Source organism: Lichenostomus cassidix, chromosome 5 (assembly GCF_008360975.1).
Source record: "Lichenostomus cassidix isolate B80296 chromosome 5, HeHo_3.0, whole genome shotgun sequence".
Classification (NCBI taxonomy): domain Eukaryota; kingdom Metazoa; phylum Chordata; class Aves; order Passeriformes; family Meliphagidae; genus Lichenostomus; species Lichenostomus cassidix.
The window spans coordinates 62,999,503-63,027,259 of record NC_139486.1 but is presented as its reverse complement, the minus strand read 5'-3'; the positions used below and the strand labels follow the sequence as shown (position 1 = coordinate 63,027,259).

The window sequence follows — 27,757 nt, the reverse complement described above, 5'->3', positions numbered from 1 at the left end:
CCCCGGGGCACAAGGGGCCCTGGGTCCCCAAATGTGCGATTGTCATAGCAACCCCCACCTAAAATATGCCCTGCTGCCCCTCTGGCAGCAGGCCCGCCGGTTGGAGGACCCCGGGAATGGGATAATTCGCAGCGGGAGGGGTCCATGGGGTGTCCATGGGTGTCCATGGGGTCCTGCCCGCTGTTCCCGCGCCCTGAGGCGATCCGGGGGCTGCTGGAGGTCTCCAGCGTCTCCCCCCACCGCCTTTTGGAGGACTCTCTAGCCGCCCCTCTCTATGGTCCGCCCGCCACGCGGCGCCGCTCTGCCCCGCCCCTCCCCGTCGTTGGGGGCGTGGTCAGCGGCGCTCATGAATATGCAGCAGCAGCGCCGGCGGAGGGTGAGTGGGGGTCGCTTTGCCGGCATGGGGCTGCGGGGAACCGGCATTCCCCCGGACTCGTGGTGCCCGCCGGGGGACCACGCGGCTTCGGCCCCGGCGGCCAACATGGGGCCGGGACCCCCGAATTGAGTGGGGGGCTTCGTTGTCATGGGGACAGCGGCAGGCCGCGGTCGCGGCCTACTCAGCTACTCGATCGGAGGCTTCGTTGCCGTGGCTACAGGGGTAGGCCGCGCTGGCGGAGGACCCCCGTGGGGCCGGACCTGCATCCCGGGGCTCCGCCGCCATCCCGGGCTGGGAAAAGGGCCCGATGGTTTCCAGATGTGGGTTGTGGCGGCGGTTCCCCCGTGGAAGGCGAGAGGAGGGGGGTCTTGGGGAGGCTGGACCCCGGCGGGGCAGGGTGGGGGGAGGCGGGGAGGGGAGGGGTGAGGAGGGGAGGGCAGAGGAGGGAGGGTAGGGCCGGGAGGAGGCACCGAGCGGGTTTTTCCTGTCCCCGCAGCCCCGGTGAGTCACGGGAGAGGCGGCGGCGGCAGCGTGAGACCCGTGGGGACAGTAACCCCTCCTCCCTGCCTGTTCTGCGCCCCCCACGTGCGTCCCCGGCCCGCCCCCGACATGAGGCTGATGTGGGGAAGGTGAGTGGGGCGCCCCCGGCCACTGCGAGGGGCTGGCGGAGGGTCTCGGGAGGCCGGGCGGTGCCTCCCGGGCTTCCGGGGGCTCGGGGGTCCGGGGGTAACCTGGGCAGGAAGATGAGGTGGGGACTAGGACAAACTGGGGTCCGGCCCGGCGCTGGGGGGTTGGCGAAGGTCGGTGAGAGTGACACGTGTGTGTTGGGACAGGTTAGCGCAGGGTCAGACAGGTAAAGGAGGGGCCTCACGGCGCTAGAGGATAGTGTGGGGTCTGTGTTGTAACGGGGGGGGTTGGGGCAGTGTCTGCGGCTGCTGCCGGGGCCAAGCTGGCTCAGGTGAGCCGGGGCCGATGTACTAAGGGTGGCACCACGGTGTGATCACCGTTTGGCATAGCTGGACAGAGCTTGGCACAGGGCCCCACAGGGTGGTTGGGTTCCCCCGGGCTCAGGGCAATCCTCGAAATGATTCTCCCTCTCTCCCCAGGGGCTGACCCCGCGCCGTGCCCCCCTCATTCCAGCATCGCCATGGCCTCCCAGCCACAGCCCCTGCACCCTGCTGTGCCCTGCGCCTCCCCCGCTGGCACCGCGGGGGTTGGGCTGGCCGGCAGCCCCGACAAAGGTCAGTTCCCTGGGCTAGGGGGGAAACGGGGCGGAGAGGTTGCTAGGGCAGCCCCCCGAGGGCTGTTCCCAGTCGGGGGTCTGCACTGCTCCCCTGACGCCGTCCCCCTCCATTGCTGTCCGCAGGCAGTGCACGCCCCAAGCCCCCGGTGCGGCCCAAGCCCCATGTGCTGCCCAAGCCAGCCGTGCCCGCCAAGCCGTCGCTGCCGCCCCCTGCAGCAGGCCCACGGCACCCCCGGCCCGAGCTTCCCTCCGCCGAGAAGATGAACCGCCTGGCTGGGCCCCAGCCCTACAGCGGGGGAGGCACGGGGGGGCTCCTCCGGCGCCCCTCCTTCACTGTCAAATCGCCCGAGACCCCCAATGGGAAGGGGCTCTCGTTGCCCTCAGTTGCAGCTGCCGAGGAGGAGGTGCCCGCGGCCCCACCGACCCCCTCCCGCAAGGGCCCGGCGCCCTTCAAGGTGACGCCGGTGCCGGTGGCCGCCAGGCCGGAGCGGTTCCCGGGCACCACCGTGGAGGAGATCCTGGCCAAGATGGACAGCAGGGAGGGCCCGGGCAGCCCAGACCGGGCCCGGCTTTCGGCCTTCTGCACCGACTCCTCCTCCCGCTTCGGTTCCAAGACCTTTGCTGCCTTCCGGAGGCATCCCAGCAGGGAGGCAGATGCAGACCCTGCCAATGAAGCCCCCCAGACGCCCCGACCTGCAGCAGGCGAGCTGGCAGTGGGGGATGATGCACGCCCCATGGCCGAGATGAGGTGAGAGCCCAGGGACCAACCTCGAGAAGAGATTGGCAGTGGGAACAGGGGGATATCACTCTGAGCCATCCCAGGGCTGGGAATATAACGGAGCTGAGGTCTGGTCGCCGGCACGGGGCCCGGGTTCCTCCCGAGCCGCAACGCCTCGAGCTGCCTCCGTGGGAAGGCCGGGGCAGCCGGTGCCGACCGCAGGATGGGCTGTCCCGGGCCAGGAGCTGCTTGTGGGCGGGCTCTGAGGCAGTGACTGGGCTGGGAGTAACGGGCAGGGGGTTGCTCCCCCAGGAAATGCTCCTGATTTTCCAGCCTTTCTATTTTTTCCCTGCTGGGCCATGCCAGGGCACAGGGAGCAGGCGGATCGGCAGGACTCCTGGCTGCAGGATGTCCTGGGCCAGAGCCAGGGCTTGGCCATGCTCCCGAGAGCCAGGCACCTCAGGGAGAGCTGGGCGGGGGCTGCTCTGAACGAGAGTGTGAGAAACTCGCTCCCAAAGGATCGAAAACTTTCCGGAAGAGGAGCTGGGGCCACTTGGCATCCCTCCCCTGGCTGCCTAAGCCAGAGACCTGGTGTGCAGCCGTGGCAGGGCCTGACCCCTGTACTTCGTGTCCTTGAAGGGTGGTTCGGGACAGGGGTGCCTCGTAGTTGGTGGGAGAGTAGCATTGAGGCACGCAGTGGGATTTATCCTCCTTCCCTGTTTCTCTCCACAGCAGCTCCCCCCCAGCCAGGCCGAGCTGTGCCGGGGACCCCCGCGGACGCCGGAGGCCACCATCCCCCCCTGACGTGAGTGCTGGCCTCGCCCTCCGGCGCCATGGCGGCTCCGCTCCTGGGCTCTCTCCTTCGGGGCTCTCCTGTCTCCTCCGGGGCTCCCTCTCTGTGGGGTGCGTGTCTCTCCTTTCTCCTCAGGGTGCTGGCTGCCCCTTTCTGGGGAGGGTCAGTGCCCCCTGTACCAGGAGCCTGGTGTGGGGCCTGGGCGTGTGGGGTTTGCGTGTGCCAGCGCCGGTGCCAGGCGTGGGCAGGGAGCAGCTGTGAGTCACCAGCTGGGGTTCGGTGACCCGGCAGGTATGTGGCAGGGCAGGCCCCACGGGCTCCCTGCCAGCCCCTTTCCCTGTGCGGTGCTCACTCATGGCAGTGACCGGGACATCGGGCCACAGTGACACCGCTGGTGGCAGCCTGGCAGCGGCACCGGGTCACCCTGGCAAGGGAGCAAACCCCAGTGGTGCTGGGCAGGGGGATGTCAGCCGCAGGCAGGGCAGGGGACTTTGAAAGGGGATTCTGACTCCTTCCTGCTTCATTTCTTCTCTCCATCTGTCCAGGCGCTCCGGGGGAAGCAGGGGGCTGGGCAAGGAGCAGGGCCGGGGCACCGGGAGCCGCCCTGGCTGAGTCACGCAGGAGCAGCCTGGTGCTGGCACGAAGCACGGGCACTTCCTGCCCCACGTGCAGGGAGGGGAGCAGGGCTGGAGGGAGGGACCCTCCAGAGGTTTGGGGGGCTGGCTTTGGGATGGGTGACGTTTGGAAGCGCCTCTTGAGTGACACGACCCCCTGCCGGCTTTTTCCACAGCTTTCCTCTCTGCAGCTGGGTGCCCTCGGACCTCCAGGCTCCCCAAGGCCCCCCACCTGCCCAACTCCAGCCCCAGGAGCTCCTTTCCAGCCTGCTGAGCCCTCTGCCCCAGCCCCTGGCTCCCCTGATGCCCCCCCTGAGCTCCTGGCCCCCGACTCCCCCACACTGCCTCCCGGTTCCCCCGAATCCCCCGCTCGGCCTTCAGCCAAGGACCCCATCACCTCCATCCAGGCCCCGGGTGCTCCCTCAGCCACTGAACCCCGACTCGGTGCCTCCCGTTCCCCCGGCTCCCCCCACACTCCGGGGGAGGGATCCCCTGACACTGCCAGCCCCCCTGGCACTCCTGAACTGCCCCCACGAGTCACCTGCCCCCCTGGCTCTCCCGAGGCTGCTGCCGAGTTCCTGGGCACCCCCAGCCCACCCCTTGCCAAAGCCTCTTGTCCCCCAGGCTCCCCAGAGGGACCTGATGACTCTGCAGTGTCCCCACAGTCCCATGAGGGTCCTGATTTCAACCTGCTTCCCCGGGATGTGGGGCTCCGGCGCTCCTCGGAGGGGGTGCTGCGGCCCCCGCCCACGGGACAGGGCCTGGGGGAGCTGGGAGGCTCACTAAGTGCCCTTCCCCGGCCTGGAGACCTCCTGTCCGAGCCCTCCCTGGGCAGTGAGTCTGGCTGGAGCCTTTCCCAGTCCTTTGAGTGGACATTCCCGTCGCGGGGGGCACGCTTGCCAGCTTTCCCGCCCCGCTCCCCGATCCGGGAGACACCTGACTCAGGGCTCTCCGAAGAGGGGGATTCGGATGGGGAGGCTGTGGCCCCCATTATTCCAAAGGACAGAGGGTCTGAAGAGCATGACAGCTGGGGGGCAGAGGGGGCTCCATGCCCAGGGGGTCCCGTGGCTCAGCAAGAGGCTGAGGGCTTCACAGAGGAGGAAGAGGAAGGGGAGGCAGAGCGGGATGCCCCCATGTCCCACACCCCAGTTCATGTGACAGAGCCAGTCCAGGACCCAGCTGAGCCTGAGGCCCCCACACAGCCCAGCCTCACCACAGCTGCCCGTCTGGATCCAGCCCCCCCAGATCCAGCTGCTCCATCTGACTCAGCCTGGGCAGGTGATAGCCCCAAGAGCCTGCAGGGTCCTGGGGGCCCAGGCCAGGCTGAAGGAACCTCGCAGGGCCCTGACCCCCATGCCGACCCAGGTTGGCTGACGGAGCTGCTGGCGTCACCTGGGGTCCACGGCTCGCCGGAGGTGAGGGGCGTTGGGGGGCTCTGTGCAGTCGGTGTGGGCTGGGCTCCTCTCTTCACTGAGCAGCAGGATGGGACAGGACAGGCTGGTGGGTGGGTGGAGGCTGAGGAGGACTGTGCGCTGAGGGGCAGGTGTTGGGGTTTGCCCTCCCCTCAGGATGGGCCCTTCTGTGCTGTGTCCCTAAGGTGTTTCCCTCCTTCTCCCCAGCTCCTCTGCTGTGGGAGCCAGGATTGTGCCCCCCTCTAACTCCTCTCCTCCTTCTAGCCTCTCTCCGCTGTCTGATCCCTTTCCCCCTTTTTCCCCCAGAATCTGCTGGGCTGGTCACGGAAGGACCTGTGCAGTGAGTTCGGCATTGGCCGCCCTCGCCAGGACAGCACCTTCAACTGGAGCCACCAAGGTCTGTCCAGGGAGAAAGACTGGCCTGCTGACACCAAGCAGGACCAGGAATTTGGGACCAAATCCAGCTGGGACAGCACCCGCAGTGACAGGGACAGCGCTGCTCGGGAGAGCTGGAGCGGTGACTACAGAGTGACGGAGGTGATGAGGGACACGAAACTGGGCTGCAGCGACTGGTCCCAGTCCCTCAGCACTGGGCAGAGTTGCCTGCAGGATCCAAACTTCAGTGCCAGCACAGCCAAGTGGGGCCAGGGCTATGGCAGCACGGAGGAGCTTGGCTCTGGACAGGCCAGCTGGAGCAGCGGCCTCGGCACAGGACACGTCCGGCAGCTGGATGAGGAGCCGTGCTCTGGGCAGCCCACCTGGGCAGACAGGTACAGCAGTGGGGACATGGAGATGAAGGACAGGGAGCTCACTCCAGACTGGGCCAGTAAATACAGCAGCCGGGATGCTGGGAGCAAGGATGAGGATTTAACGCTGGGCTGGGCTGGCAGATCCAGCACTGGGCACACTGGGAGCCCAGATAAGGAGCTCAGCCCCAGCCGGCCAGCCTGGGACAGAAGGTACAACACCAGGGACATGGAGAGCCAGGACCGGGAGTTCAGTCCCAGCCGGCCAGCCTGGACTCGAGAATACAGGGACACGGAAAGCCAGGACCGGGAGTTCAGTCCCAGCCGTCCGGCTGAAGGCAGTGAGTGCAGCACCAGGAATTTGGATTCCCAAGACCAGCAATTCAGCCCCAGCAGAGCAGCCTGGGATGACAGGTACAGCACCCAGAACATGGAGAGCCAGGACAGGGAGTTCAGCCCCAGCCGGCCGGCCTGGACTGGTGATTACAGGGAGATGGAAAACCAGGACCAGGAGTGCAGCCCCAGCAGGCTGGCCTGGGATGACAGATCCAGCACCAGGGATACAGAGGGCCAGGACTGTGAGTTCAGCCCCAGCCAGCCGGCCTGGAGTAGTGAAATCAAGGACATGGAAAGCCAGGACAGGGAGTTCAGCCCCAGCAGGCCAGCTTGGACTGGTGATTATAGGGACATGGAAAGCCATGACCAGGAGTGCAGCCCCAGCAGGCTGGACTGGGATGACAGATCCAGCCCCAGGGGTACAGAGAGCCAGGACTCCAAGTTCAGCACCAGCAGGCTGGCTGAAGCCAGTGAATGCAGTACCAGGGTCCTGGAGACCCAGGATGGCGAGTTCAGCCCCAGCAGAGCATCCTGGGGTGACAGATCCAGCACCGGGGACATGGAGACCCAGGACAGTGAACTCACACCCAGCAGACGAGCCAAGGATAACAGGCACAGCACTGGGGACATGGAGACCCAGAAGGGGGAGTTGTTCGGCCCCAGCGGAGCTGTCTGGGATGACAGATCCAGCAGCAGGGATATGGACGCCCAGGATGGAGAGTTCAGCCCCAGCAGAGCAGCCCAGGATGGGGAGCACAGCTTTGTGACCACCAGGGAGGAAGAGCGGGAGCTGATCCCAGCCCGGCTGAGCTGGCCCGGTGAGGGCAGTGTTGGGCAGACCGGGCTGCTCAGGGCTGGTGAGGAGGACCTGCCCAGCTCCCACAGCCCCGATGCCCCGGCCCAGGAGCCCGCCTGGGGCAGTGCCCAGCAGCAGGAGTGTGGTGGCTCCAGCAGCAGGGACTGGGCTGAGGAGCTCAGAGCAGCTGAGTGCCACAACCAGTTCGGTGTCATTGGGACAGAGCGGGTGCCAGACCCTTGCAGTGCCAGAGCCTCAGATGGCTCCATGTCCAGGGTCCTGCCACAGCCCCAGGAAGACTGGCACAGGGATCTCTCTCTGGACATGGGCAATGCCCGCTGGAGCCAGGACCTGGAAAGCTGGAGCATGGAGCCACAGGATGCCGAGGCCAGGCGCCAGGAGTGGGCGAGTGCCTTTGGCGCCCGCTGTGCTGCCCGCAGCCGGGACCTTGGTGTGGGGGAGCAGAGCCTGGGAGGGGACACCGGCGCAGAGCACGGGTAAGAGGAGGGCACCGGTGGTGGCCGGGAGGGAGGTGGAGAGGTTTGGGGCAGGGCTTGTTCTCTGGGGCTGAAGCAACTCTGGGGTTTTGTCTCTAAAGCAGGTTGGCCCCCAGCCTGTCAATGGGTGACATTCCAGCTGATCCACCAGCTGTGGAGCCGCCCCGAAGTGAGCCACCCAGCCCCGCGGAGGAGAGAGACCCCTCCGAGCTGGCCACTGCCCTGCAGAGCCCCAGGGCCCCCCCTCTGCTGCCAGAGGCTGCCAGTGGGATCCCAGTAGACACAGGAAGTGAAGAACACCCCTCTGACCACCCGGATGGGGAGACCTCCTCGGGCTGGGGGGGGCAGCGGCTCTCTCTGACTACGCCCCAGCCTGAGGGGTCCATGGAGCAGGGGCAGGAATTTCCTCTGCTGGAGGTGAGTGGGAAGATTCCAATCACCCTGTGAATGGCCTGGGACTGACTGGCTGTCCCAGGACGTGTCTGTGGATGGGGGCTTTGCCCTCTGACCCTGCTGCCCCCAGGGGCAGCCATGGATTGAGGACCCCCAGCATTGCTGTGGGGGCTGTGGCTGTGCTGGCTAGGGTGGGGGGTCCCTGGGCTCCCCCTGCCAGCTCTGACCTGTGCCCCGGGCTCAGCAGGACACGGAGCTCCTGGACAGCAGCGTGTTGCGCAGCAAGGCCAGCCTGGGCCGCAAGCGCCAGCACCGGGCACCATCCCTGCGCCCCACTGCCACCGAGGGGGACAGCTGGATCTTCCGGGACTCCACGGGTGAGCCCAGTGGGGATGGGGATGGGAACAGCGTGTCTGTCCTGGCACAGTGTCGTTGTGACACTGTTGCTGTGTCCCCGCAGAGCCCCGGCCCGCCCTGGCAGCGTCCTCTGATGAGGAGGCAGCAGAGGAGCCCCGGAGCCGGCGGATGCGGGGTTCCTCCTCGGGCAAGGGGGTCAAGGTGCCACTCTTTCCTGGCCTCAGCACCTCCGCCATCAAGGTGAGACCCTTGGACTCCTGGCTGGGAGGTGGAAGGGAGGGTGGAATGTGGGGAAACTGAGGCAGTGTGAGTCTGGGGGCTGGCTGAAGGCAGGGAGGAGGCAGTGGGGGGATTTGGGTGGCAGAGCACTGTGTCTCCCTGACCTCTCTCTGCTGCAGGCCAAGCTGAGGGGTCGCAACCGCTCGGCTGAGGAGGGAACATCAGGGGACAGCAAGGGTACCACCCCTAAGGACCCTCATGTGCAGCGTTCCAAGTCCTGCAAGATTCCTGGTGTGAGTGGGAAACCCCCAGCGCTGCCCCCCAAGCCAGAGAAATCCTCAGGGTGAGTGTGGTGCCAGGACCCTCATTGGGGGCAAAAAGGGGGCTGGGGGCTGGTCTGGGTCCCAGAACTGGTTTTGGGGGGCTTGTGCTGAGGCTGTGCCTACACCCCAGATCCGAGGCCTCTCCTCCACACTGGCTGCAGGCACTGAAGCTGAAGAGGAAGAAGCCTTGAGCAGGGTGAGTGTGGGAATTGGGGGGATGCTGGGGACACATTCCCCCAGCTGGGGCCTCCCCATATCCCTGGGGTCTGCACTTCTGTGGGGGTAGCTCCTTCCCTCCTTGCTTGCTCTGGCTGAGTCCCCCTGGGCTGGGTGACCCCTGGGGGGGCACTTCAGAGTCCTCACTCCTTCCACACTCTGTCACTTCCAGGTTCACTACCCGACGCCGATGGCCGCTGTCCCCGGACCAGGGCTGTCCCCTCCCTTGGGGACACACACACACACACCTATGCACTTTGTACGAGCTCGCAGGGTCCCTGTCTCCCCAACATCTCCTCCCCATCCCCTCACTGTACCCCATCCCCTCGGTCCCCAAGGGCTGGGGGTGGGCACGAGCCCTCCCCTTCCCCTCCCCCCTGCTCGTGTATGGCCCCAGACACAGGGCGACGGGTCCGGCTCATGGTGCCACTGCCACAGACAATAAAACCTTTCTGGTCAGTTCAGGGGGTCCTGGCTCTTCTCCTGGGCCCTGGGTGGCAATCACAGAGATCCTTGGAGAGGCGACCATGTGACTGCCCTTGCCCACATAGGAGCTGTGCAGGAAACGAGGGACAAGCCCAAAACCCTTTTGTGCCCCTGCTGGGTGCTCCCAGCACCCAGCCAGGGCCCCTGGCCCTGCCCAAACACCAAGTGTGTGCTGACACCAGGACTTTATTTAGCTCTGACAGATGGGGTGCAGCCTCCCGTGGGGCGACAGCGGTAGGGGAGGCCCGGAGGGAACCAGGGGGGTTGAGCCCCTCATATCTCACAAATGAAGGGCAGCCGCCTCCTGCAGGGCACGCTCCTCCAGAGCCCGTCTGGGGAGAGAAGAGGGCGGATCAGCTTATCACCCACCAGCACTCCCACCTCCAGGGACCCCCTGCAGCCCCCAGGGGTAGCCCCCAGTCCCCCCAGTGCCAGTCCCACCAGATGCCTTATACCAGCCCCTTGGTGTCACCTCCCCACCCCGAGCCGCTCAGCACCCCCCATCATGGGCAGGGACTCCCCCAGAACCCCTGGAGCCCCCCCAGAGAGCCCCCACTGACTGTTGGTGCAGAGGGCGGTGCAGAAGCGGTGGCCAGGCAGGGGGTGCCCGGGCACCCACTGGCTGTAGTTCCAGGGGCTCTGGTCAGTCCAGTGGCAGCTCGGGTTTGGGACCTGCCAGGGGGGAAAGGGTGTGGGGATCCCAGCACTGGGGACAGTGGGTTGGGAACGGGACATCCAAGGGGGCACTAAGGATACTGGGACAAGGCTGGAGCACCCAAGATGGGCACTGGGGACACTGGGAGGAGGCAGGGCACCCTGAGGCCAGGGTGGTGGGCACGGGGCAGGGGTCCTTACCGCGGGCTGGCTGACGGCGCCAATCCAGACCTGGCCAGCACTGGAGTGCCGTCGTGCCAGGAGCAGCAGGAAGGTGTTGGTGTGGGCATCGTGGATCGAGGCCAAGCGCCCGTGGAAGCGCCGGGCACAGATGTGCTGCAGGGACATGGCTGTCACAGGGGGCACTGCTGGCCCCACCCCGACCCCCCACCCAACCCACCCCATCCCACCTGCGCGTGGCAGAAGCTTTGGCAGTGTGGGACAACGACGTAGCGGCAGGTGGCGGTGCCGGGCAGTTTGGGAACACTGAGTGCCTGCTTGTCACTGGCCTCCAGGCACCTGCTGTATTCCTCGGGCATCTCCAGCTCTCTCACATCCTCCTCATCCTCTGCCACAGGGCTGGCAAGAGCTGGGGGCACCAGCCATGTCACCCCGGGATCGGGGGTGTCCCCAGGATGCCAGGTCAGGGTGTGGGGGACACTCACCAGAGCCGCTGGTGGGGACTGTGCCCAGGAGGGCCAGGGCAATCAGCAGGCAGGGCTGCATGGTGTGGGGACACTGGGGGCACCAGACAGCCCCATCACCCTCAGCCACGGTGGGAAGAGCCCCACGGCCCCTCTGCCACCCGCAGCGTCACCCCATCCTCCCCCCATCCCCTCGGATACCCTCCCATATCCCCACTGTCCCTCTGCCATCCCCAGTATCACCCCGTGCCCCATCCCCTCTGCTGCCCCCAGTGCCCCCCTCATAGACCCCAGCTCTCCTGTGCCCACCATGTGCCCAGTTCCTCACCTCCAACCCTGGGGTCACCCCCTCCCCTGGGCATCCTGTGCCATTCTGTCCACCACCATGCCCCCCAGGCACCCCAGAGTCCCCCTATGCCAGATGGAGATCTTCCCAGCCCTGACAGCTGAGGGCTGAGCCCACCCCCATGTTCCCATCTCCACTCCTCACCTGAGTCTTGGGGAGCTCTGCCCACTGCCACCCTTATATTGGTGACAGGGACACATGTCCCCAACCACAGCATTGTGACAGCCCAAACCACCAACTGTTGGGGACATGGTGGGGGACAACCTGGGGGGGGCTCTGCCAGCACCCTGCCCAGTGCCCAGGATGCGCTTGGTCCAGGGGAGGGGGTGCAGGTGCATGAGGAAGGGGCTATGGTGGCTGGGGTGCAGGGTGCCAGTGTGGGGGCTCAAGGAATTAGGGGTGCAGGATGTCAGTACAGGGCTCAGGGAGTTTGGGGTGTAGGGTGTCAATACAGGGGTTCAGGTAGGTCGGGGTGCAGGGGACATGGGGAGTGTGCTGCAGGAGTTTGGGGTGCAGGGGTGTCAGTAGAGGACTCATGGAGTTTGGGGTGCAGGAGTGTGGGGAGGGGGCTGCGGGGGTTTGGGGTGTAGGGTGTCAATACAGGGCTCAGGGAGTTTGGGTGCAAGGTGTCAGTATGGGGGCTCAGGGAGTTTAGGGTGTAGGGGTGTGGGGAGGGGGCTACGGAGGTTTGGGGTACAGAGTATCAGTACAGGGCTCAGGGAGTTTGGGGTGCAGGGGTGTGGGGAGGGGGCTACGGAGGTTTGGGGTACAGGGTGTCAATACAGGGGTTCAGGTAGGTTGGGGTGCAGGGGTGTGGGGAGGGGGCTGCAGGGGTTTGGGGTACAGAATGTCAGTTTGGGGTGCAGGGGTTTGGGGCACAGGGGTCCAAAGGACACGGGGATGAGGATGGGGGTTTGGGTGCTCAGGGGGGCTATGTGTGCTCAGCCGCGGCCAGGGGGAGCTGGTCAGGGGAATGGGCAGTTTGGGGGGGCTCAGGGGGGTCTGTGGGCAAACGGCCAGGCCAGACCTGGGGGGCCATGGCCGTTGAGGAGGAAATGGCCCTTGAGCAAGCGTGGCCGGTGGGAGATGGTATCAGCACCCCAACATCCCCTCTGCACTCCCGCACCCCCACCCCGGGACATGCTGCACCCCATAAACCCACCTTGCACCCCTCAAACTCGAGCAGCCAGCACCCCTTGTCACCCCAGCACCCACCTTCTGCCCTGGGCACCCCCATGTGCCCCCTAACCCGCAGCTCCCCCTTCCTGGGGGCCGTGTGTGTCCCACTGCAAGCAGAGCCCCTTCCCCTTGTCACCCCAGTGCCCCCATGGGTGTCCCCAGGGCCAGGCTGGGTGGCGCAAGGCTGTGGTGGTGACGTGGCCCTGTCACCCCTATAAGGGGGAAAACGGGCAAAGCCCCCCAGCCCCCAGGTGAGGAGCGGGGATGGGAAGAGGGACATAGGGACATCAGAGTGGGCTCTGTCCCTGGCTGCTGGGGTTGGGGACTAGGCGTGGGCATCTCTGAGTCTGGCACGGGGGCTCTGGGATGCCAGGGGGACATGGGAGTGGCACAGGGGAAGGTGGAAGGACAGTGGGCATAGGGGACACAGAGGGGCAGGATGGGGTGAGGGACACAAGGTGACAACGGGGGTGGCAGAAGCACAGTGGGGACATGGGGAATGGCAGAGGGGCCTCAGAGAGAATGGGTTGTTACCAAAGGCGGCACAGGGACTCTTGACCCCGGGGGTTACCAAGAGTGACAGGGCCGTGGCATCTTTAGGGGGTGCTGGTGGTGTTCCCAGTGTCCCTGCGTGTCCTGCTGCCATGTGGCCCCGCCTGCTGCTCGCCCTGGCCCTGCTGGGCATTGTCCGTACCAGCCACCCGGGTGAGTGCCCCCCACACCCCCGCCTGCTCCCAGCGACACCCTGGGGACACCCTCAGTCCCTGCTACCCCAGTGCCACTCCCACCCCACGGGTGCCACATGCCTGGGGTGGCTGTGGGTGGCAGAGGGACCCCCGTACCAATCCTCCCCCTCCCCTGCCCTGCAGCCCCCTGTGAGCTCCAGGCGGTCCCAGCTGGGGAGACCGCCCAGCTGCGCTACGCGGTGGTGAAGCAGCTGCGCACCTACGCGGGAGCCCAGGTGAGGCGACACGGGGCACGGGAGGTGCGGGAGCACCGGGGGCTCCGGGATGCCGGGCCGTGCCCATCCCGCAGCGGCGCTGCCGGGCGGTGCCTGTGGGCACGGTGGGTGCCCGGTGCCAGCCCGTGCCCGTCCCGCAGCGCTACTGCCAGGATGTGTACCGCGGCCAGCTGGCCTCCGTGCACAGCGCTGCCCGCAACCAGGAGCTGCAGAACGTGGCACGAACCTACACGCACCTCGCGCCCTGGATCGGGGCTGTCACCAGCCGCCGGGTGAGGGGACGCCGGGGACAAGGCGCTGCCGAAGGGATGCTGGGTGCTGGCGAGATCAGCTGGGGGCTGCTTTGGGGGGCTGAGGGGTGCTGGGGCTGCTTTGTGGGGGATGAGCCTGTCTATGGGGTGCTGGGGCTGCAGGCTGGGTTTTGAGGGGTGATGGGCTGGGTAGGGCTGTCGCTGAGGGCTGGGGTGTTGCGGCAGGCAGGGAAGTGGCAGTCGTACTGGGAGGACTCCAGCCCCTGGAATTTTGCCAACTGGGCACCCACCCACCCCTTCCACATCGTCACCACCTGCACCACCCTCAGCACCCGAGGTGAGGTCACGTGAAACCTCCACCCCACCACATCCAGGCTTGGGGGGTGCTGGGGAGGGAGCACCGGGCTACTGGGGGCATTGAAGGGACACTGTTGGGCACAGGGAGGGGGCTACAGGGCACTGGCGGCATTGAGAGGAGCATAGACAGTACAGGAGGGGGATTACAGGACACTGGGGGGACACTGGAAGTGGTTACAGGGTATGGGGGGCACTGGGAAGGGTATAGGGGGGCCTTGGGAACCGCCCATGGCCCTGACACTGTCCTTGTCCCCAGATGGGCTGTGGCGAAGCCGCTTCTGCTTCCAGCTGCGTCCCTTCATCTGCCAGTACTGAGCCCCCAGTGCTGCCATGGGCCCCCAGGTCCTTTCCCAGTAAAGCAGAGGTGCCCTGAGCTGTGTCTGTGTGCTGGGGGCCTGGGGAGGGGCTGGGGGGTCATGAGGGCAGCGCAGCGAGCAGAGGGTGCAGCGATGTTTATTACCCCCAATCCCCCCACCCCACTGGCACAGCACCCCCAGACCAGTACAAAAATGGGGCGCTGGTTGTGGGGCTCAATGGGGGGTCTCGTCGTGGATCTCAGTGCCAGCTGGGGCTGCCGGGGGCGCGGTGGCTGTCCCCAGCTCCTTGGCTCGCCGCTGGCATTCACGGGCCACCACCATGGGGCTGACAAAAGCCACCAGCACCACGGCAATGAGCCCCAAGTTCATCTGTGGGCGGGGTGAGAAGAGTGTCAGGGCGGAGGCTGGGGGCTGACCACACCGAAGGGCGGCCCCTTAGCCAGCCCCATGGTCCCCCGTGTCCCCTGTGCTAGGCCAGAACACTTGGGGCAGCACCCTCAGTTCCCCAGGAGCAGGCCTCCCATCCCTCCCTGGTCCCATGGGGTAAGACCCCATCACTCCTGGGGTAAGGACCCCGTCCCTCCCAGGGCAGCACCTCCATTTCCCCATGGAGCAGGACCCCCATTCCCACGTGGAGCAGGAGTCCCATCCCTCCCAGGGCAGGACCCCACTTTCTCCACAAAATGAGAACCCTATTTCCCTGTGGGGCAAGACCCCATAATTCCCATAGCAGAACCCCCATTTCCCCATGTGGGCAGCCCCCCATTCCTGATGGAGCAGCCCCCCAAGCCCTCACGGGGCCCCCAGGACACACTCACATAGAAAGGGTCCCCCTGGAGCGGCCCCTGCACCAGGGCGACGCAGGGGTACTGCAGCAGGGCCACCAGCGCTGACAGCGCCATGGCCAGCCCGTAGAGCTTCCCGAAGTGCTGCGGGGGGAACCTGCCAGGCACCCGCGTCACCAACGGGCACCCCGAGGCACCCTGACAGCCCCACCCCGATACCCTGGCCCCTGACACCCGCACTATGTCCCCTGACACCCACCAGCCCCAACGCCATCCCCTGCCACGCCAAGCAGACCATCCCACCCTGGCACGCCCGCAACAAGCGTGTCACCATCCCCTGCCACCCTGATCCCTGTGTCCCTCATGGTCCTGGCTGTCCTCACTCACGCGATGGCCAGGAAGGCAGCGTTGCCGCCGTACAGGAAGGAGCGGCTGATGACCTGCAGCACGAAGGTGCCGAACTGGACGGGCAGGATGGGCACGGCGGCAAACACGGAGAACAGCAGGCACTGTGCCACCGTCACCACCAGCGACAGCACCGCCGACCGCAGGTCTGCCAGCGCGGCCAGCGCCCCTGCGGGCACAGGGCTCAGGGCACGGAGACACAGCCCCCTCTGTGTCCCCTCCCCCGGTGGTGGTGGCACCAATGAGGGCATGGGGGCCAGGGACCACAGGGCTGGGAGGGGTGGTATCCCTCATCGGGGCCAGGGAGTAGTGACACTTGGGGTGAGGCGCCATGGGGGTCAGGTCCCCTCAGGGCATGGGGCTGGAGGGGTCAGTTCCCCTTGGGGCGGGGGGTGGACAGTTACCCTCAGGGCGGGGACCCTTTCCCCGTTTGTGCCGGTCAAGGATGAGGCCATTCCAGGGAGCGCAGAGCACCCCGCAGAGCTGGGTGAAGGCGAAGGCGTTGGTGTAGGTGCTCACTGCGGGGGGACAGCGTCAGGCGGGCTGTCCCCAAGCAGGGGTCCCCACCGTGTCCCCCCCGCCGCGGTGCCGTACCCAGGGCGTGGTCCCCGCGCGCCAGGTGCTCGAGCTGCGGGTTGAGGGTGCCGATGAACAGGTAGTGGCGCAGCTGCATCACCGAGAGCCACGCCACGTGCCAGGCGAAGAGCCACGAGCAGGCGCAGGCCCGGAACGGCGTCTCGGGGGGATCCCCACCTGCACGGGTGTCAGGGCGGAGCACATACAGACACACCCCCAGGCCGCACCCACCCCTTGTCTCTGTCACCCGCTGGGACCCCACAGCCACCTGTGGGACAACGCCCCTTCACCTGTGTCACCACGCCCGCCATTTGACCACGCCCACCCACTGCCACACCCATTCGCCCCTTCATTTGCATGGTCCTGTCTGCCATCCAACCACGCCCATGTGCAACCACGCCCACTCACCGGCAGGACACACCCCTCAATTTGCATTCTCATTACTGGCACCTCCCCATATATAACCCCCGCCCCCGCAGACCAGATTCCCGCTCCCGGCACCTCGTGGGTTGGGGGGTTCCAGCGGCGTCTCCTCGGGTCCGGCCTCTCCCGGGGGCCGCTTGCCCTCGTAGTTTCGGTAGGAGCGGGAGCGCCCCGGGCACTGCAGTCTAGGGCAGCGCCTGTGTCACCCTGCACTCACCCAGTGCGGCTGGACCCGCCCAGGGGACAGGACCTGCTGCCCGCAGGGTGGGACCTCGCCGCCCCTCTCCCCAGAGCCCCAGCAGGGCGCAGTCAGCCCCCCGTACCCATAGTCGTAGTCGGGGGGCAGCGGGTACGGGATGCGTGTGCGCGGCATCAGGAAGAGGGTGCGCAGGAAGTGCCAGGCGCTGCAGGCTGCCAGGAAGAGGAACATGGCCCGCAGGGACAGCCCGTGCTCGTACAGCAGCTGGGGACAGGGACGGAGTCAGTGACAGACAAAGCCTGCCATCGGCCACCTGCTCAAGGCCCTGGGTCTGTCCCCATGTGCGGCCCCAGCAGTGACTCAGCTGTGTCCACAGATGTGCCCAACTGTTCCTGGCTCCATCCTCCCCTGCCACCACCGCCACGTTCCTCACACCCACCTTGACGATGAGGAAGACGGCGGAGGAGGAGTCAAAGGCCCCGTTGTAGAGGGTGATGATGATGGAGCGGTAGTTCCCAAACAGGTTGCCCACCTGTCACCGAGAGATCCCCGTGTGCCACCAGGGCCCTGCCATGCCAAGCAGGGTGTCCTGCCACCGGCTGAGGGTCAGGGTGCCAGGGGAACCCACCTGCATGTTGGTGAGGATGAGGAGGATGCCGCCCACTGACAGCATGGACATGGCCGGGAAGAGCAGCACCGCCATCTCTGGGGACATAGGGGTCAGTGGGGACAGGGCATACCCCAGAGGTCCCCCGAGGGCTGGGGACCCCCAAGGCCACAGGGTCTCACCTGGAGTGGAAAAGGCAACGAGCAGGGTCCCGCCGGTGTAGAGCGAGCTGAGGGGACAGGGGTGACACATGGGGATGGGATCCTGGGAATCACAGGGATTCCCCCGCCCCAGCCCCTCACGCCAGGCTACCCCAATGACCCCCAGTTCTCAGCAGCCCCCAGCCCTGTTCCCTGGTGTCCCCCAGCGCAGGGCTCACATGGCGATGAGGCGCGCGGCCGTGGTGCCGAAGCGGTCGAAGACGACGCCCATGGGGAAGGTCATGAAGTTGTTCATGAAGGAGCCGATGGTGAAGACCAGGGAGAACTGCTCATCCTGCCCGCTGCAGTCTGGGGATGGCCATAAGTGGGGCGTGGGGACATGGAGACATGGGTGTGGGGACACTGGGAATACCAGGGGCGTGGGGATGCAGGGACCTGGGGACACAGGTCAGCAGGGATGCAGGGGACCCTGGGCATGTGGGGACACCACAGACATGACGGAGCTGGAGACATGGACTGGGGGACAGGAGGCACATGGGCATGGAGACAGCAGAGACATAGAACACTGCAGAGCATCAGGACACTGGGGACGGCAAAGACATAGGCACAGGCAGAGTGGGGACATGGGGCAGCACGGGGCATGGGGACAGCAGGGGCACGAGTCAGGGACCATGGGGACAGGCGGGGGTCCATACCAGACCCCAGGGTGAGGTTGGGGCCGGGGGTGGCAGAGGGCTGGCACAGCCCCTCGAAGTATCCCAGGTCCTTGAGGACGAAGACGAGGGAGGCCCAGCCGAAGATGATGCCGCAGAAGGCGCCGCACTCCAGCAGCCCCGACAGGAGGGTCCCCAGGCGCTTGGCCAGCCCCGCGCCCCCTGCCATGTCCCCCGCCCGGGCGGCCACCAGGCGGGGCTGTCACCCGCCTGGGGCGTCTTCGCCGAGCCTGTGGGTGACAAACGCTGGGCATCACACCATGCTGGCACCCACCGGGGGCATGGGGACACCTGGGGTGCACAGGGGCACATGGCAGCACACAGCCACCTGGGCAAAGGCCACCGTGGCCCCAGCTCTGCCCCTTGTCCCTGGCTGCAGCGGGTGGCACTGGTGTCCCCCCGAGTGCCCGGGCACAGGGCAGGGCCCTGCGGCAGCCAGGGCTCACACACATGGGGACAGCTGTTCACACGTGGGCACACAGCTCTTTACAGGCACACACAAAGGTGCACACGTGTGTTTACAGGCACACACACAGGTTTACAGGCACACACAGATTTATAGGCACACACACGTGTTTACAGGTACACACACGTGCTCACAGGCACACCCGCATGGTTACAGGTGCACACACATTTCCAGGGGCACACACCTGTTTGCATGCACACACACGTGTTTGTATGCACACACACACAGAGTTACAGGCGTGCACACCTGTACACATGACCGTGACTGCTGACCCCCGTCCGGCGCCCCTCACCCACCTGCACGAGGCCAGACCCTCCTGTTGTCACTGTCACTTTCACCGCCGCCGTGGACTTTGAACCCCGGCAGCGCGGCTGGGACGCACCTGCGCACCCCCACGGACCCCCCCGCTAATCACTCGGGATCACACACGGGCCCCCGGAGCTGTCGGTCCCCGATAGCACCTCGGGCCCCCCGAGGGTGGCTCAGTCCTCCCACAACACCAGGACTCCCCTCTGCTGTCCCTATTGCCCTGCGCCGGCCCAGCCTGGGACCTGGCACAACCCTGGGGACACTGCTGGGCTCCCTGGAACATGCTCTGGGGACAACGACACACCCCTGGGTACACCAACGCTCTCCCAGGGACACCAGTATCCCCAGGGGACACTGACACGCTGCTGCGCACCCTGGTGTGAGCGCTGGGGACAGCACAACAACACACCTCACCCCAGGGACACCGGCACTCCGCTGGGGACCTGGCACTACCCTTGGGAAACTGGCACTCTTCCTGGCGGTGCTGGCACAGCCCCTGGGGACACTGGCACCCCCTCGGGGATCTGGCACAGCGCTTGGGAAACTGGCACAATCCCTGGAGAAGCTGGCACAGCCCCTGGGGACACAGGCACGCTGCAGGGGATGGTGACACACCGCCCAAGACCCCAGCACAGCCCCTGGGGCCCTCTCTTGGGGACCCTGGAAAGGCTCTCAGGGACACTGTCACATCTCTGGGACCCTGCCACCCTCCCGGGGACCCTGTCGTCTCTAGGGTTCCACACACAGTGCTGGGGACCATGACATGTCTCCTGGGCATGCTGCCACCCTAACCACTGCACTGCACTGGGGACAGTCACCCTGCTGGGGCTGACAACAGGTCACCCCACACACGCAGTTGGGACTCGCCTGTGACCCACAGATGGGTGTCAAGGGCACCAAGACCATGTCACCCCCAGCTTGGTCACCCGCACACAGCCTTGGCTCCAGTGCACCGAGCCCCCTGTCACCGTGTCACTGTCCAGAGCCTGTCCCTGTGCCACTCCCCTGCTCGCTGTAATGTCGGCTAATGAGGCCTCATTAAAGCGACCAGCAGCTAAAGATTAACCTGGACAAAGCCAGGCTGGGGAGGGCAGCCCGGGGGGGCTGTGTTATTTTTAGTCACCCAGGCAGGGGGCTGTGACTGGGGCTGTGGCACCTGCTGGGAGCCACCGGGGCACCCTGAGATATGGGGGTCACTGCCTGGGGCACCCCGAGCCGCTCGCTGTGGGTGTCATCAGCCACCGACCCATATGGGATGTCCTGGACATGCTGCTCTCTCTCAGCCACACTGGTGACCCCCAAAGCAGTGACACCCCCGTACTGGTGAGGCCCCCCAGTGGTGAACCCCCCAGACTGGTGAGCCCTCCACGAGAGAGCAGGCGGGTCCTGCTCGGGTCGGGGACTCGCAGCGTTAGTGACTCTGTCCCCTCTGTCCCTGCTGTGTCCCCCCGGCTCCCCCCGTGCCGTGAAAGGGGGCAGGTGGGGTCACGGGACCTCTGGGGGCTGCCATAGGGCTGGGTCCGCCCTCCCCACCCCTCTGCCCCCCGTCGGAGGAGGTGTCCTGGGATGGGCACTGCCCCCCAGAGCAGGGGCAGCCCCGGCCGCGGAGACTTGGCCCGCCCACGCGTGGTGGGGGACCACGCCTGTGGTGCCGGGGGTGGACAGCCCTGGGACACCCCCGTGCCAGCCCCCCGAGCCTGCCTCACGGTCCCGGGGCCGGCGCAGCCCCACGGCCCCGCCAATCGCACCCGCGGCACCGCCCCGGGCACCCGCAGCGCGTCCACGCCGACCCCGGCCCCGCAGGCCACATCCCATGGCCCTCGGTCCCCCTCTCCCGGATCTTCCCGTCCCGGTCACAATCCTCCTCCCGCCGCTCGGTGTCCATCCGGGCCCCTCCGCGCCCCCCGGCTCCTCCCGCCGCATCCCCGCGCCGCTCACCCGCCTCCCGCCCGGCGCGGCGGGGAGGGGACGGGGATCTCCCCACCCCGGCGCTCCCGTTGCTCCCGGTGCTCCCGGTGCCCCCGATGCCGCGCCCTTGCCCCCCCACCCTACCGGGGGCGGAGCGGAGCGGAGCGGCCGAGCCCGGCCCCGCCCCCGGGCGCGGCGTTTCATTCGGGCGCGGGAGGCGGCCTCGGTGCAGCGGCCCCGGTCACCCGCGGGTCCGCCCAGGAGGGGCCGTCCCGGCAGGAGCCCTTCCCCAGTGCCGCCCCTCCGTCCCCCGCGAGTGCCCCCCTCGGCATCCCCAGGTGTGACACCTCACCTGGTGTCCCCAGGATGTGCTCCCGCTGGCGCCACCCTCGGGCCACCCTGGCATCATCCTTTTGGTCACTCTTGGGCCAGCGTTGATTGGTGCTTGGGTCACCCTCAGGCGATTCCTGGACACCCCAGGACCACTCTTGGGCTACCCCTGGGCCACTCCAGCTGTGCCATCCCAGAGCCATCCCCATGCTACCCCGCTGTGTTTTACGGTGTCCCCTGCCTGTCCCTGATCCCCCACCCCCTGCCTTCACCCCACCCAGGACACCCCCATCCCCTGTCACCCTTCCTTCTATCACACCCTCTCCTCTGTCCCTCTCTCCATCCATCAGCGGTCGCAGCCCCCTGGTCTGTCCCCACCTGTCCCCCCTGCTCCAGCCACTCATCTGCTCTGCCAGCTGCCCTGCTGTCTGTGCATCACCCGTCCATCTGTCCGTCACCCATCCATCTGTCCGTCACCCATCCATCTGTCCATCATCCGTCCGTCTGTCACCTGTCCATCTGTCCCCATCCAATCACAACTCTATCCATCCCATCCATCTGTTCCACAACCGTCCAGCTGCCCATCGCCTGCCTTTCCCTCCACCTGTCTGTCTGTCTGTCCTCTCCATCCCTCCTCCTCCACCCAGCCCTCCATCCGTCCCGCCTCATATCCAGGTGTTCTCCGTGCATCTGTCTGTGCACCTGTTCTTCTCTCCTTATGGCTACCTGTCCATTAATCCATCCTCCACCTCTCTGTCCATCCACCTGTCCCCTCCTTCCATCCATCCCCCACTGTCCTCCCGTCCGTCCATCCCTTCCCCGTCCACCCCATCCCCAGCTCCCCAGGCGGGTGGGCATCAGCACCCACAGCCCCCCCAGGGTGGGCTCCCCGTCCCTGGCCAGCTCAGGGGGGTCCGGCCGGCGTGTCCGCGGCCGAGGTAGGGGCACGGGCGGGGGGCACGGGCGGGGGGAGCGGATGGCGGCCCCTGAGTCAGCCCCGCGCCGCCCACGCCCCCTCCCACGGGTGCCGCCGCACCAGCTTGTGGCATTTCGCTCGCCGGAGACGGCGCCGCAAACACGCGCCGGTGCCAGCCGGTGCCGGTGCCGCCGCAGCCCGCGCGGCCACGCGTCCCCCCCACGCGCGGCACCGGCACAGGGCCCGCGCGGGGCCAGCACATCCCGCACCGCGGCCCCGCGCCGCGGCCACCGGCTCTGCCCCGGGCCGGGCAGCGGCGCGGCGGCACCACGGACAGCGCCGGTCCGGCACCACGAACAGCGCCGCGGTCCCGCGTGGGTGTGCGGACCACCGCCCCCCGCGCCCTCCCGGCCACCCGCTGGGTCCGGGACTCCCGGCCCAGCTGCACCCACCCCGTGGGAAGCCCCCCGCGGGGTCCCGCCGTCCATGGGCGCACCAAAACCCGGCGCCGGTCCCGACACCGTGGGACAGAGGGAGGGAGGGAGGGAGGGAGGGAGGGATGGATGGACGGACGGAATGCGGGAGACCACCCTCCGTGTCCCGCTCTCACAGCTGCCCACGCGAGCCCCGCGTCCCTCCCCCGTGGGGGGAGCCCGCCACACCCCCGTGTCCCCATCGGGGGTCCCCTTCGTGAATGCCGCAGGGCGCGCCCCCCGTGGACGCCCGCAGCGCATCCCTCGCCGTCCCCGCCAGGCCGCCGGGGGTCCCCGTGCCCACCCTGTCCCGCCTGGGGTGGGCCGGCCCGGGAAGGGTTAAGCGGCGGGGCCGGCGCGGGGGGCGGAGCGGCCGCCCCGGGATAAGGCGCGGCGCGGGGAGGGCTCAGCCCCACGGAGCCGCGGGCAGCGCCGCGCCGAGCCCACCCGTGCCCGAGCCCGAGCCCACCCGTGCCATGCCCCGGGGCGGCGGCGGCTGCTGCTCCCGGCGGCGCGGCGGGGGCGAAGGGGGCGAGCAGCCCCCCCGGCACCGGCCATGACCCCGCGGGTGGGCAGCGCCTGAGCGGCCGCCCCGCCATGCGGCCCCCCACGGCTCGGGACCTGCCCCCAGGTAGGCGCGGGGTCGGGCGGGGTCCCAAGGGTGTCGGGTGAACCCCTGGGGTGCCACCCGGAGACCTCGGTCCCGGCTCGGGGTGCCCCGCGGCGCTCGGGGTGCGGGTGCCCCGGGGTGCGTGGGGAGTCCCGGGTGCGCGGGGAGCCCGGGGCCGCCCCGGAACGCACAGCCCGGCGTGGGGACGCCGTGCCGGGGCACCCCAGGTTGAGCCCCCCGCGGCGCCCGGGCTGCCTGGCGCGGGGGCGCGCCCCGACCCACGAGGTTCCCGCTGCCAGCCCAGATCGAAGTGCGGCTGTCTCATGACCCACGGAGTATCCGGTGCCACCCCGGGACCCCCAGCCCGGCGGGGGGATGCCTCATGACACGTGGGTTATTCGGTGCCACCCGAGGACCCCCAGACAGGGGTGGGGGGTGCCGTACGACCCCCGGCACACCCTGTGCAGCACCGGGGTGCATAGCTGGCTTCTGGGTGCTCCACGATCCACGGGGTACCCGATGCACCCTAGCACCCTCAGCCCGGAGTGTGGGCACCCCACGACCCCCAGCGGGGGGTACCCCACGACCCACGGGGTACGCGGTGCCACCCCAGGAACCTCGGGCCGGCGTGGAGACGCCCTACAGTACAGGATGTGGGCACCGCCGGGGAGCCGGGAGTGCCCGGGTCACCCCGCCGGTGGGTGCCGCGGGGTCTCTGGGGTACCCACAAGTACCGGGGCGGGGGGGTTTGGTACCGGGTGGGGGGGAAAGCTGAGAACCGGTGACTTCAGCTCCCAACTGAGTCAGCCCGCGGCGTGGGGGAGTGACAGATGGGACGCGGGTGGGGGGCGCACGCCGGCACGGGGCGCCGGGGGAGGGGGGCGGCGCTGAGCAGATGCGCCGGACGCCTCCGTGGGTGGGTGGGGGGTGGGTACCCCTCCCAACTCGTGGAGCACCGGCAGAGGGGAAGGGAGGGAAGGGGGCGGTGGGACCCCTCGGTGCATCTCCGGTGTGACCTCCGGTGCACCGGAGGGTCCAACCGCCCCCCTCCTTCCTTTCCCCTCCCCCGGTAGCGGCGACTGGGCGCATCCACGCATCCCCGGGCGTGGATCCAGGCCGCCGGGCTGAATTATGGATGAAGCTCTCGGGTTGCAGCCTGAGGGGGGGATGGACACGGGTGGGGGGGGGGGGGGATGCTGAACACCCAGAGCGGCGGCGCGTGTCGTCAGCCCGCGCCCACGCGTGCCCCGCCCCACACGTGGCCGCGGCACGCGCGCACGTGGCACCGCCCCGTTTGGGGAGGGGGCACGGACCCCCCCCCCAGACTGGGGTGAGGGGGGTCCCAGGGGTGCGTGACCCCGCGGGGGCTTCTGGTGCACCGTGGGACGGATGTGGTCCTGTAGGAGTGTGGCCACGGCAGGGGAGGTCAGGGAGCTTTGGGGGTCCCTGGGGACCGTGGCCCCAGAGGCAGGAACAGCCCCAGGAGCTCCCAGGTGGACAGTCACTCTTTGGGGAGCCCAGCTTTGGTGCTGTGGAGCAGCATGGCCCTGCGGGGGTCTTTGGGGAGCACAGTCCTATGGGGCTGGTGTGGGTCTGGGGGCTGCAAGGGGTGTTCAGTCCTATAGGGTGGTCATGACCTTGGGATTTTCCTAGGGGACCATGGCTGTGTGGGTGGGCATGGCCTTGGGGGGGTCCCTGGGGAGGCGTGGCCCTTTGGGGACTCCTGGGGGCCATAGTCCTATGGTGGGGACAGTCCCCCACCTAAGGGTCCAGCTCTGTGGGGCTGTCGTGACCTTGGGGTTCTCCCGGGGAATCATGGCCTATGGAGCCGGCATGGCTTTGGAGGGCTTCTAGGGGTGCCCAGACCTACGGGGTTGTCATGACCTTGGGGTTCTCCTGGGGAACCATGACCCTGTGGGTGGGTACATTCCTGGGGGCCTCCTAGGGGTGTCCAACCCTATGGAGCGATCAGGACCTTGGGACTCTCCTATAGAACCATGGCTTGATGGGGTGGGCGCAGCCCTGAAGTGCTCCTAGAGGTGCCCACGGCCCCGGGGCGTTCCTGGAGTGCCCCGGGTAGGCGGGTGGGCACGACCCCGGGAGGCTCCGTGGGCTGCGGTTCCCGGGGGGCTGCGGGGAGCGGGCGGCGGCGGCGCGGGGTTCGGGGACGCGGGGTGCCCCGCGCTGACGCCCCGCTGTGCCCTCAGGCGGGCGCCCGGCGGCCCTGCTGCTGCTGGCGGTGCTGGTGTGGGTGCCCGGCGGGGCTCCCGCCTGCCCCGCGCTCTGCACCTGCTACGTCTCGCCGCCCACCGTCAGCTGCCAGGCCAACAACTTCTCCTCGGTGCCCGCGGGGCTCCCGCCCGGCGCCCGCCGCCTCTTCCTGCAGAACAACGTCATCGGGGCGCTGCGGGCGGGCACCTTCGGGCCCAGCACCGTCACCCTCTGGCTCTACTCCAACAACATCTCCTCCATCCAGCCGGGCACCTTCCGCCACCTGCCCGCCCTGGAGGAGCTCGACCTGGGTGACAACCCCCACCTCCGTGTCCTGGCCCCCGACACCTTCCACGGCCTCCACCGCCTCCAGGCCCTGCACCTGTACCGGTGCCGGCTGGCCAGCCTGCCCAGCGGCATCTTCCGCGGCCTCCGCAGCCTCCAGTACCTCTACCTGCAGGAGAACGGGCTGCTCTACCTCCAGGTGGGTGAGCTGGGGTGCTGGGCGATGCCTCCAGGGCACAGAGGTGCGACCGGGCAGGGTGATGGGTGACGCCCAAGGAGCCAGGATGTGGGACAAGGTGATGATGCTGGGGCCACAACGCAGGGCAGTGACAGGAGATGCTGATAGAGCAGGGTGGTGGCCGTGGGGCAGGAGCATGGGGGACACCAGCGTGGCAGGAACGTGTGACGAGGTCTTGCCTGATGCTCATGGAGCAGGGACACAAGACAAGGCGATGGGTGACGCTGGCAGGACTAGGACCCAGGACAGGGCTCTGTGGAGTGCACGCCAGTGGGTCTCCAGGTGATGCCCACCAGGCAGAGCCACAGCACTGTGGACACCCATCCCACGCCCACCCCTCTCCCGTTCCCCGCAGGACGACCTCTTTGCCGACCTGGCCAACCTGAGCCACCTCTTCCTGCACGACAACCGGCTGCGGGCGCTGTCGGAGGGCGTCTTCCGGGGGCTGTCGAGCCTGGACCGCCTGCTGCTGCACGCCAACCGGCTGGCAGTCATCCACCGCCGCGCCTTCGGAGGACTGGCGCGCCTCACCATCCTCTACCTGTTCAACAACAGCCTGGTGGCCCTGCCCGGGGACCCGCTGGCCGCCCTGCCCTCGCTCCAGTTCCTGCGCCTCAACGCCAACCCGTGGGCTTGCGACTGCCGCGCTCGCCCGCTGTGGGCCTGGTTCCGCCGCACACGCGTCTCCAGCTCCCCGGTGCCGTGCGCCAGCCCGCCGCACCGCCGCGGCACCGATCTGCGCCACCTCCGCCCGCGCGACTTCGACGCCTGCCCCGACGACGACGATGAAGAGGAGGAGGTGGAAAATGGCAACGGCGGCGGTGGCAATGGGGTGGCGGTGATGGGCACCCCGGGGAGGGCGCTGGGCCGCCCCGGCACCCTCCCGGCCGCGCCGCCCTCCGCCTTCTACCGCGACGGGCTGCCCCCCCACGACCTGCGGGGACCCCAGCCCCGGCCGCCCCCCCCGTCCCGTGACTCCCGCGGGCCCCCGGAGGACGCCAGCTGCCCCCATGACCCCTGTGCCCCCATGGCCGCCGCCGCGCCCCACCGGCCCCCCGTCCTTCTGCCCCTCCTGGCTCTGATCCTGCCCCGACTCTGAGCCCCCCTCGGCGCCCCAGGGGGGTCCCGGCTCCTCGGGGCGCCCGTGCCCCTCTTCTCCCCAGGGGAGGCCTCAAGAACTGTGGGGAACGGCGGGCGGGTGGGGGCCGCAGGATGCAGAAGGGGGTCCCCCCCCATCCTGAGCGGGAAAAACCCCCAACAGGAACCAAAAGGTGGGAAATTATTTATTAAAAATGGTCTTATTTTGGGAGAGCGGGGCCTGGCTGCTGCGGGGGGGCCACTGCCGTTCCAGGTCACCGCCTGCCGCTCCTGAAATATTGATGGGAGCGGCGGGCGGCAGGGCAGCGAGGCGTGCAGGGCGCTGCGGGGGGGACGGATGGACACCCCCCGCGGGGTGTGCGGCCACGCGTCCCCCCCGACACGCGCCACACACCCCGCGCCACCGTGGGGTCGGTGACACGCAGGGTCCCGTGACGCCGACACCCCGCACCCCTCGCAGGATGCTGGCGGGTGTCACGGGAGCAGCGGGGCGCAGAGCCACCCCCGCGCCGTCACCCGCACCCTGCACAGGCTGACCCACTTCCCGCAGGCGCTGGCACACAGATGGAGCACACGCTGCCGGGCTGTGGGCGCAGAGCCACGGCCCACCCCTGCCCTCAGTCCCCCTGGGTGTGTCCCCCTTGGGGTGCCCCTCGGCACGTGTCACTCAGTGGGTGTAGCTCCCTGGGTGTCCATGTCCACTGCGTCCCTCATCCACTCCAACTGTCCCCAGGGCGTGTGGGGGTGTCCGTCTGTGTGCGTGCAGGCTGGCCCCACGTGGGTGTTCCCATGTTCCCTCCCCTGTGGTCT

The 27,757-nt window shown here is 68.0% G+C and overlaps 5 protein-coding genes across 12 annotated transcripts; 3 read left to right on the top strand and 2 right to left on the bottom strand.

The window, feature by feature from the left end:
- The first annotated feature begins 233 nt into the window (after positions 1 to 233).
- On the top strand, positions 234 to 9,498 carry CNOT12 (CCR4-NOT transcription complex subunit 12). 5 transcript variants are annotated; one of them, XM_085063566.1, is made up of 13 exons: positions 234 to 376; positions 873 to 1,005; positions 1,483 to 1,617; positions 1,743 to 2,367; positions 3,073 to 3,142; positions 3,921 to 5,159; positions 5,463 to 7,531; positions 7,633 to 7,948; positions 8,172 to 8,301; positions 8,385 to 8,521; positions 8,680 to 8,843; positions 8,954 to 9,019; positions 9,212 to 9,498. In XM_085063566.1, exons 3-12 carry the CDS (start codon positions 1,524 to 1,526, stop codon positions 9,012 to 9,014), a joined length of 4,905 nt encoding a protein of 1,634 aa, XP_084919692.1. In that variant the 5' UTR covers positions 234 to 376; positions 873 to 1,005; positions 1,483 to 1,523; the 3' UTR covers positions 9,015 to 9,019; positions 9,212 to 9,498. The 5 variants fall into 5 exon arrangements, with proteins under 5 accessions (XP_084919692.1, XP_084919691.1, XP_084919688.1 ...); XM_085063565.1 differs by having other exon boundaries at positions 3,070 to 3,142; positions 7,636 to 7,948; XM_085063562.1 differs by having other exon boundaries at positions 3,070 to 3,142.
- Positions 9,499 to 9,695: 197 nt separating this feature from the next.
- On the bottom strand, positions 9,696 to 10,959 carry LOC146437090 (bone marrow proteoglycan-like). The gene is made up of 5 exons (XM_085063571.1): positions 10,845 to 10,959; positions 10,590 to 10,768; positions 10,381 to 10,515; positions 10,086 to 10,197; positions 9,696 to 9,857 (listed from the first exon to the last, which is right to left on the bottom strand). The coding sequence occupies exons 1-5, from the start codon at positions 10,903 to 10,905 to the stop codon at positions 9,799 to 9,801; spliced, it is 546 nt and encodes a 181-aa protein (XP_084919697.1). The 5' UTR covers positions 10,906 to 10,959; the 3' UTR covers positions 9,696 to 9,798.
- A 1,855-nt stretch (positions 10,960 to 12,814) lies between these two features.
- On the top strand, positions 12,815 to 14,290 carry LOC146437089 (proteoglycan 3-like). 2 transcript variants are annotated; one of them, XM_085063976.1, is made up of 5 exons: positions 12,815 to 13,053; positions 13,218 to 13,309; positions 13,450 to 13,581; positions 13,786 to 13,897; positions 14,174 to 14,290. In XM_085063976.1, the coding sequence occupies exons 1-5, from the start codon at positions 12,993 to 12,995 to the stop codon at positions 14,230 to 14,232; spliced, it is 456 nt and encodes a 151-aa protein (XP_084920102.1). In that variant the 5' UTR covers positions 12,815 to 12,992; the 3' UTR covers positions 14,233 to 14,290. The 2 variants fall into 2 exon arrangements, with proteins under 2 accessions (XP_084920102.1, XP_084920101.1); XM_085063975.1 differs by lacking the exon at positions 12,815 to 13,053 and having other exon boundaries at positions 13,116 to 13,309.
- A 64-nt stretch (positions 14,291 to 14,354) lies between these two features.
- SLC43A3 (solute carrier family 43 member 3) lies at positions 14,355 to 21,352 on the bottom strand. Of its 3 annotated transcripts, XM_085063559.1 has the most exons (13): positions 20,817 to 20,967; positions 18,086 to 18,333; positions 17,609 to 17,738; positions 17,412 to 17,458; positions 17,251 to 17,327; positions 17,062 to 17,154; positions 16,747 to 16,886; positions 16,502 to 16,608; positions 16,019 to 16,177; positions 15,829 to 15,942; positions 15,407 to 15,593; positions 15,053 to 15,176; positions 14,355 to 14,603 (listed from the first exon to the last, which is right to left on the bottom strand). In XM_085063559.1, the coding sequence occupies exons 2-13, from the start codon at positions 18,270 to 18,272 to the stop codon at positions 14,448 to 14,450; spliced, it is 1,521 nt and encodes a 506-aa protein (XP_084919685.1). In that variant the 5' UTR covers positions 18,273 to 18,333; positions 20,817 to 20,967; the 3' UTR covers positions 14,355 to 14,447. The 3 variants fall into 3 exon arrangements, with proteins under 3 accessions (XP_084919685.1, XP_084919686.1, XP_084919687.1); XM_085063560.1 differs by lacking the exons at positions 18,086 to 18,333; positions 20,817 to 20,967 and adding an exon at positions 21,139 to 21,352; XM_085063561.1 differs by lacking the exons at positions 18,086 to 18,333; positions 20,817 to 20,967 and adding an exon at positions 18,866 to 19,004.
- A 1,553-nt stretch (positions 21,353 to 22,905) lies between these two features.
- On the top strand, positions 22,906 to 27,158 carry RTN4RL2 (reticulon 4 receptor like 2). Its single transcript, XM_085063556.1, has 3 exons — positions 22,906 to 23,136; positions 25,323 to 25,810; positions 26,205 to 27,158. Exons 1-3 carry the CDS (start codon positions 23,103 to 23,105, stop codon positions 26,946 to 26,948), a joined length of 1,266 nt encoding a protein of 421 aa, XP_084919682.1. The 5' UTR covers positions 22,906 to 23,102; the 3' UTR covers positions 26,949 to 27,158.
- Positions 27,159 to 27,757: the final 599 nt, after the last annotated feature.